This window comes from Nothoprocta perdicaria, unplaced genomic scaffold (assembly GCF_003342845.1).
Source record: "Nothoprocta perdicaria isolate Ctin4 unplaced genomic scaffold, notPer1 scaffold_7, whole genome shotgun sequence".
Classification (NCBI taxonomy): domain Eukaryota; kingdom Metazoa; phylum Chordata; class Aves; order Tinamiformes; family Tinamidae; genus Nothoprocta; species Nothoprocta perdicaria.
Window position 1 is genome coordinate 1,317,324 of NW_020455976.1, and position 7,234 is coordinate 1,324,557.

Below are 7,234 nucleotides of genomic sequence, written 5' to 3' on the forward strand. Positions count from 1 at the left end.
CGCCCCGGGGGCTGGGCGGGCCGGCGGGGGCTTTTCCCCTCTGTAGCCGCTTGTGCCCTCCTTTCCTCCGGGCGAGGAGCCGCCGGCAGGGCGAGAGGAGCCGCGGAGCCAGGCAGCGCCGCAGCGCGGGCGCTCCCCGCCGCGATGGACCCCTGCTCCTCGCTGCTCAGCTACGTGTGAGTACCGGCAGCCCCGGCCCCGCCGCCCGGCCCGCAGCCCCCGCCTCACGCCTCTCTCCCGCTTTCTCTCCCCCGCCGCCAGGTTAATGCACTTGTTCGTCCTGTGCCTGCAAGCCCAGGTAAGTGCCCGTTCGCCCCCGCGGGGAGGGGGGCTCCCCCCAAAGCTGCCGCCCGGGGGGGCTCGGAGCTCGGCAGGGAGGGAGGGGAGAGGGGCAGATGCGGCAGCAGGAGGAACAGTTTAAAGGCCAGGAGACAAAAGTCGCCGGGCTGCGGAAGCCCCAGGCGGAGGGAGCAGCCCGGGCTGCGCCGCGGCCGCTACCGCGCTGCTGCGCGGCCGCCCAGGGCTGTTTTTAAGCGGTTTTCGGCTTCTGCCACCGCTCCCGTGGATCCTCCCTCTTGTCTGGGGTTGTTTTCCGACACAGCCCTGTCAAAAATGAAGTGGAATTAAAAAGAAAAGCGAAAAGGGAGGGAGGAAAAAAATTAACCTTCCTTAGTAAAAAAAAAAAAAGTGGAGGTTTTGATCCAGCTTAAAACAGTCAGACTTTAGCATCGCTGGTTTGTATCGCCAGAGACAGAAGTGTCATGAATAGATTAAACAGCCGGGCAGAGCTTTTGCAACACCCACATACCAGCAGGCACGCGTCGCCGGGAGCGGTGCGCTCCAAGTCGGGGTGAAGCCCCTTCCCCAGAGACCACAGGTGCGGGAGCTCTGTTTGAAATGCTCCTAAGGAAGGGGGGGGGGGGGGGGGCCCCTCTTTTTTTTTTTTTTTTTTTTTTTTTTTTTTTTTTTTTTTCAAGAATTATGTTCAGCTAACCTTTGGGTTGGCACCTTAGGCTGGCTATTCTCTGCCTTAAGACGTAGAAAGCTGCAAAACAATGTGGGGAAAAAAAAAAAAAAAAGAATTTCCAGCCCAAAAGCAAAGGCAGTGAAGAGCAGTTGTGTGAAAACATAGCTGTAATATTTTGGAGCATGAGATGGAGCCCGAATAGCAGCATGGCTAATGACCTCTCCTCCACATGGTACCCTCATCAGAGCCGCGGAGAGAATCCCGCTGCATTATCCAAAAACCTTCTATAGGAAACACACATGCACACACGGAGCGGGAGGGAGGGAGCGAGAGATGACATTGTCAAGGGGAGATATCTATATAAAGTCTGCTTTGGGGGCGAGCAGTGGCTTTGGCTTTTATTGTGCTTTTTTTTCCCTTTTTCTTTTTTTTTTTTTTTTTCTCTTTGTTGTTGAAGTTGGGAGCAAATCTCCCCATTTGACATGGGGGTGGCGGGGGGTAATCCCAGCCTTCTGATGTTGAAAGGAGCTATCTCCCAACATTTGCTCAGAATACGTCTTTATAAATGTCAGGCAGAAGCGAAACTTTCCAGACTTAAAAGAGGCAGTTGAGACGAGGGGGGAAAAAGGACTCCTGTGCAAGGGCGCGAGGCAGGGCTGAGCGTGCGGGCGCTGCGGGAGAGCAGGGCTGCCTGGTGATGGAAATCACCTAAAGCGCGTGGTGCCGAGCGGCAGCCGCGGCTCTGGAAGCGCCGCTGCTCCGGGGCTAGCGGGTTGGGGAGCGGGGAAGCCCTCGCTGCAGCCGCGAGCGACCGGGTGGATCCGCGTGTGCAGCGTGTTGAGTGTCCCCGGCTTGTCCCGCTGCTAAAGGCAGCCCAGGGCATCTTTCCCTTCTCTTGCACTTTCCAGCTTAATCTCACCTGCTAGCCCTGTGTTTAGGGAGAGTTTGCTTGGAAAGTGGGGTGTCTGGAAGGGAATAAGGGGCCTGGAGGAAGGGAGGCTGGGGCACGTGCCTGGGGAGCAGCCACCCGCTCCTGCGAAAAGGCAAGGGCCCGTTTTCCCTGGCTCCCCTCCAGAGCCCAGCCTCAGCTCCCATCCCTCCGGCTCCCATCCCTCAGCTGCTGGCCGGGATCCCCGTGTCCTGGCGGGGCCAGGATGTCACCCGCTCCCCTGTGGGCACAGCCCCGGGCTGGGCTCCGCTTCCCTTCTCCCTTGATGAATGCCCTGTGTCCTCGGGAGGCGCTGCCGGTGCCGGAGCCGTGCGGAGCGCACAGCGATCTGATCTGCGCTCAGCCCATTCGCCCCTCTGAGGAGTAGGGATGGTAATGGTGTGTTGTATATTTTTTAATTTCCTAAAGGTAACTGTTCAGTCCCCACCTAATTTTACACAGCATGTGAGGGAGCAGAGCCTGGTGACGGATCAGCTCAGCCGGCGGCTCGTCCGTACCTACCAGCTGTACAGTCGGACCAGCGGGAAACATGTGCAGATCTTGGACAACAAGAAAATCAATGCGATGGCAGAGGATGGGGATGTGCACGGTAAGGACGGGCGGGGAAGGGGGTGCGCAGGGAGGCAATCGCTGCACGGCGGTTAATGATTTCTGTCCCGTTGCTTAGCCAGAAATTGTTAAAATCATTTGGGCTYGTGAAGGGACAGCGCAGGGGTCCATGGCAGTGAGGCTGGTGGCGAGGGACCGGTGTGCGTGGGATGGGCTCCGGCCACATCTCCCTTTGCAGCCGTGTCCGCACCTGCTGCAGGGTGTGCAGGGATGGAGCGGGATGAGCGGCATGGGGCTGGAGCCTTGCGGGATGAGGGAAGGGAAGCAAAGTTTTAACCCTAGAACGAAGTCCCGTGTCCCCCACCTTGTATGGGCAACCTGCTGCTTTGAATTCCCCCCTTTCCCCCTGCCCTGCCCGAATGAGGAGCGCCCCAAGGAGCGCCTTCCTGGCACCCCAGCAGTGCCCGCGAGCGGCACCCCCTTGCCRAGCCCCCGGCAGCATCGCGGCACGTCCCTGTGCTTCTCATCCTCACCCTACAGACACTTTGGGAGGGTCACACGCCAACCCTGTCAGCAGTCCCACAGCCCTGGTGTCCCCGCAGCCCGGGCCTGCCTGCTCCTGGGCAGGAGGTGCCCGCGCACCTYGGGATCGTGGCTGTTTTCCTTTGGCATTAGCTGCAATTTCCCTTCCTTGCTTGGGGAGATTAGCAGAAACACTTCTCTTCCTTCCTCCCCTTTAATTTTTTTTCCTCTTTTCTTTGGATAAAAAATTTGTAACAAACCTCAAAATTCAAGAAGCCTAAAATCCATAAATACAACGTTTGTGTGTGTATATAGACGYATATATATCATATATATATAAAAACATTATATATAACATTAATCTTCCAACTGAATTATCCTTATCCTTGAGCAGCTCTGGATTGAGAGGGCTTTAGCTAATTTCCCGAGTGAAACCATTAGGAAAAAAAAAAGTCTTGTTTTAGACGTGTAAGGCCTGGATTTTAAAAGGCAGTTAGTGCATATTTAACTAACGACTAGGTTTAAATAAGGCCAGGAGGAGGGGACTCGTGGTGGCTTGAAAAACTCTATTAAAATGTAATAAAAAGGGCTATGCGTTTGGAGGAGCGGGGAGGCGAACGAAGACTGATCTAAAGCAGAAAGCAAGCAAGCAGTTTTTCAGATGTAAAGCTTTAAAAGAGTTGCAAGTCTGTAAATGTTAAAATAGAGGTTCAGGATTGTTCTATATGAATCTCCAGGGAGGCCCCCATGTCTGGAAGAACTATTAAAACGCTTCTTACTTTCACCTTTTTTAACATTTCCTGAATACTTTCTCCTCTTCGCAGTCCAGTTGGGGGATCAAGTGTGTCTCGCTGCATTTTTTCAGCGTTTACGTAGCCACTTTCCCTTCAAAGTTCTAGCATGAAACATAATTTTAGTGGGATAAATCTGTCACTTAAGTGAAAGAATAGAGTTGAAAACGCTAGAAACCACCCCCATCAAAAAAAAAAAAGAAGAAAAAAAAATGGATTCCCCCAAAATGGCATTTAAAATCCTCTTTGGGGAGGGGGGGAAGCCCCCCTTCTCCAAGCCCTTCATTCCATGATTTTTTTTTTGGTTGTTGTTTTATTCTTTTTCCTCTTTCTTTCTTGATGTAATTTTTGGGGGTGGGCGTGTAAAAAGAGGCTGATTTATTCTCGTGGGTGACCCCTCTCCCCACGCTGACGTTTTTACAGCCGACTTAACATCRAGCCCGGCGCCCGCCGTTATCTGTCTTAATTGTCAATATGTGATTGACTTTCTTTTTCTCTCCATCCCAAGCGCTTGCTGGCGCTCGCTCATCTTGAGCAGCAGCTCAACTCAAAAGCGGCTCTAATCCGGATTAAACCTCTTCCTGGTCCTCGGAGGTGTCTTAGCACAGATTGTTTATTTATTTATTTTGTTTCCCCGTGGTTTTGTGCATTTTTCCTGTGCGCGAGGCTGGGGGAGCTGGGATTCTGCTGTGTCGGCAGCAGGTTGTCCCGGTCCGTGGTGCCGCCGTCGCGGCCCCGGCGGGCGATCCCGGCCGTAAATCACAGCCGCCCTTTGAGAACAGGGAGCGAGGGGCGTCTTCAGAGCCGGGTTTTGTGCTCGCCGCTCCCACCGGCTCCCCTGCTCGCTCCCTGCCTCCCTCCTGCTYGCTCCAGCTCTCGGCAAGGGAAATCAATGTTCTCAAACCCTTTACTGTCACCCGGATCAATTCCCCCCTTCCCCAATAACTGGGGGTCTCAGTGCTTTGCTTGTGGGCAGCCGCAGCTCTTTTTGCTGCTTTTGGTCACCTATGGTATGGAGGCCAAAATATTCCCAACTTTCTGGGCTCCACAACATCCCAACCGGGCAGTGCCATCCYGGGTCAGGCTTTCTCCAGGCTTCCCAGTGTGAGGAACCCTCTCTGGGGATGAGGTTGCYCTGTGCCATTCTCCTGCCCCCCAGGACCGCAGGCTCTTGGGCTCGGGTTCYCCAGCGGAGGTTGGGGACGGAAGGTGACAGATCTATTTATAGGCAAGCCATCGACCCGGCGATTTGCATAGCTCCTTCGGAAGTAGATCGATGCCTCCATTAAAAAACTGAGACCAAATCAATACGCCCTCTCGGCACGCACAAAGGTGAAAGGCATTAAGAGGGTGGCCGTACCCTTCACGCCTCCTCCGCGGGCCACAAAGTCACTGCTGCTCCTGGGGACACCGTGGCGGAGCAGAGGGGACCAGGCTGGCTCCTAGCACTTAATCCAGGACACAAGGTTGTTGGGGCCCGTTTCCCTCCTTGCCTGGCATGTGCCATTAGGGAGGGTGCCCGTCCCCACYGGAGCCACCGTGACCTCTCCTCTCTGCTTCCTCCCCGCTGCTCCGGGCAGCCAAGCTCATCGTGGAGACGGACACCTTCGGGAGCCGCGTGCGCATCAAGGGCGCAGCCACCGGCTTCTACATCTGCATGAACAAGAAAGGGAAGCTGATCGGCAAGGTAGGCKGGAGGGCGCACCGGGAAGCGTGATGTGGGAATGGGACGGCCCYCGGCACGGCGAGGGAAGGGGGGCGAGCGGGCGCTGCGCGGGCCGCGTTCATCCCCTCTCCCCAGACAAATAGGCGGGATGCTCTGCCATTCTCCCCGATTACATGGTACAAGCAGCAGGAATGYTGAGATGCTCTGCGAGGCCGGGCCTTGACGGGCACCCTTTAGTCACGCTCCTTCTGAGCCGTGGCGCTCCCACCGCTGTGGGCAGTTTCCAGGAGGATTTGCCATTGTGGGTGCTTCTTTACAGCCACCGTGCATCCCCTCCCTGGTCCCACGTAACCAGGATGTTCTAGGCACCTTGGCCATAACCAGGATGTTCTGGGCACCTTGGCCTTCTTGGCATCTGCAGGCAACCATTTATCAGCTGGATCCTGCATTCCCTTGACTCCTCTCCTGCATGAAGGGTGGGTGAATTGCCATAAGGATGGAGAGAGTTTACTGGTGGGGGGACCCAATCTGTGTTTTGGGACCACCTAGGACAGGTAGAGCCCTACTGTGGGTGCAACAGGAATTACCTGGCAGCAATTGTAGGAGGATGGTAGCTTTGGAGGAAAAAAGTAGATTTGGGTCAATACTGCCCTGGGTGGGAGAGCTGGGAGGTTGGCGCAGAAGCACCAACTCKTCGGTGCCAACCACGCTGACCCATCTCTCCCCAACCCCTCAGAGCAACGGCAAAGGCAAGGACTGCGTCTTCACGGAGATCGTCCTGGAGAACAACTACACGGCGCTGCAGAACGCCAAGTACGAGGGCTGGTACATGGCGTTCACGCGCAAGGGCCGCCCGCGCAAGGGCTCCAAGACGCGGCAGCACCAGCGCGAGGTGCATTTCATGAAGCGCCTGCCCAAGGGCCACCAGACCACCGAGCCCCACCGGCGCTTCGAGTTCCTCAACTACCCTTTCAACCGCAGGAGTAAAAGGACTAGAAACTCCAAGGCGAGCCCAAGCCCTTGATGTGTCCACCTTGGAGGACTCTTTGGGAGTTCGGAGCGTGCATAGAGACTTTCCTATGCGGTTCTTGAGGAAGGGGTGGGGGGTGGAAAGAAGAAAAACGATTACCTGCTCTAGTCATTGATAACTTTGGGGGTTTGTTTTTGTTTTTACAAAAAAAAARGGGGGGTRAGAAAAAAAAAGGAAAAGAGAGGCTCTATTTTTGTATTCCAGCTTTAATAGAAATGAAATGTTCAAAGACACGTGAAGGGGAGGGGAATCCTCTTCACTTAGAAATGTTCTAGTCTGTTTGGGGGTCGTGTTTTTTGTTTTGTATTTTTGTAGCTCTAGGGGAAGAGAGAAGAAAAAAATACTGTTTAAAACAAACAAAAAAAGAAAAAAAACATATCCAAATAGGACACCAGTGCCCACAYTTAGAGGAACCAAATTACCGCTCACCAGAGAAGATGGAGAGGTTGGCACCCAAGGGCAGGGTGCGCATCCAGAGGGGACTTGAGGACTCCTGGGTCCTTCTCCCAGGCACTGTGGGCGCCTGCCCACTACCTGGTCCCTATGGATCCACTGAATGTTTCCCCTCCTCCAGTGCACCCATTTCCTGAGCAGAGCGCGGAGCTGTGGGAAGCTCCCTGGATCCTTCAGAAAGTGCTGCTGAAGATGCTTCCCAATGCCACTTTTTTTTCATCAAGGGAGGACGGGATGATGGACATCCCAGAGAAAGTCCTGGATGGACTTGGTGCCTCTTGCCCACAAGGCACTCCTGGCATCCTGG

At 54.8% G+C, this 7,234-nt stretch overlaps 1 protein-coding gene across 1 annotated transcript; it reads left to right on the plus strand.

Moving 5' to 3' along the window:
* The first annotated feature begins 265 nt into the window (after nucleotides 1-265).
* FGF8 (fibroblast growth factor 8) lies at nucleotides 266-6,627 on the plus strand. Its single transcript, XM_026050715.1, has 4 exons — nucleotides 266-298; nucleotides 2,325-2,505; nucleotides 5,359-5,465; nucleotides 6,181-6,627. Exons 1-4 carry the CDS (start codon nucleotides 266-268, stop codon nucleotides 6,466-6,468), a joined length of 609 nt encoding a protein of 202 aa, XP_025906500.1. The 3' UTR covers nucleotides 6,469-6,627.
* Nucleotides 6,628-7,234: the final 607 nt, after the last annotated feature.

Excerpts from the sequence above, each read along its gene's own strand:
- FGF8 (XM_026050715.1), top strand. The coding sequence starts at position 266 with ATGCACTTGTTCGTCCTGTGCCTGCAAGCCCAG. Across the intron at positions 299-2,324 it reads TCCTGTGCCTGCAAGCCCAG|GTAACTGTTCAGTCCCCACC; the intron begins GTAAGTGCCCGT and ends AATTTCCTAAAG. Across the intron at positions 2,506-5,358 it reads AGAGGATGGGGATGTGCACG|CCAAGCTCATCGTGGAGACG; the intron begins GTAAGGACGGGC and ends TGCTCCGGGCAG.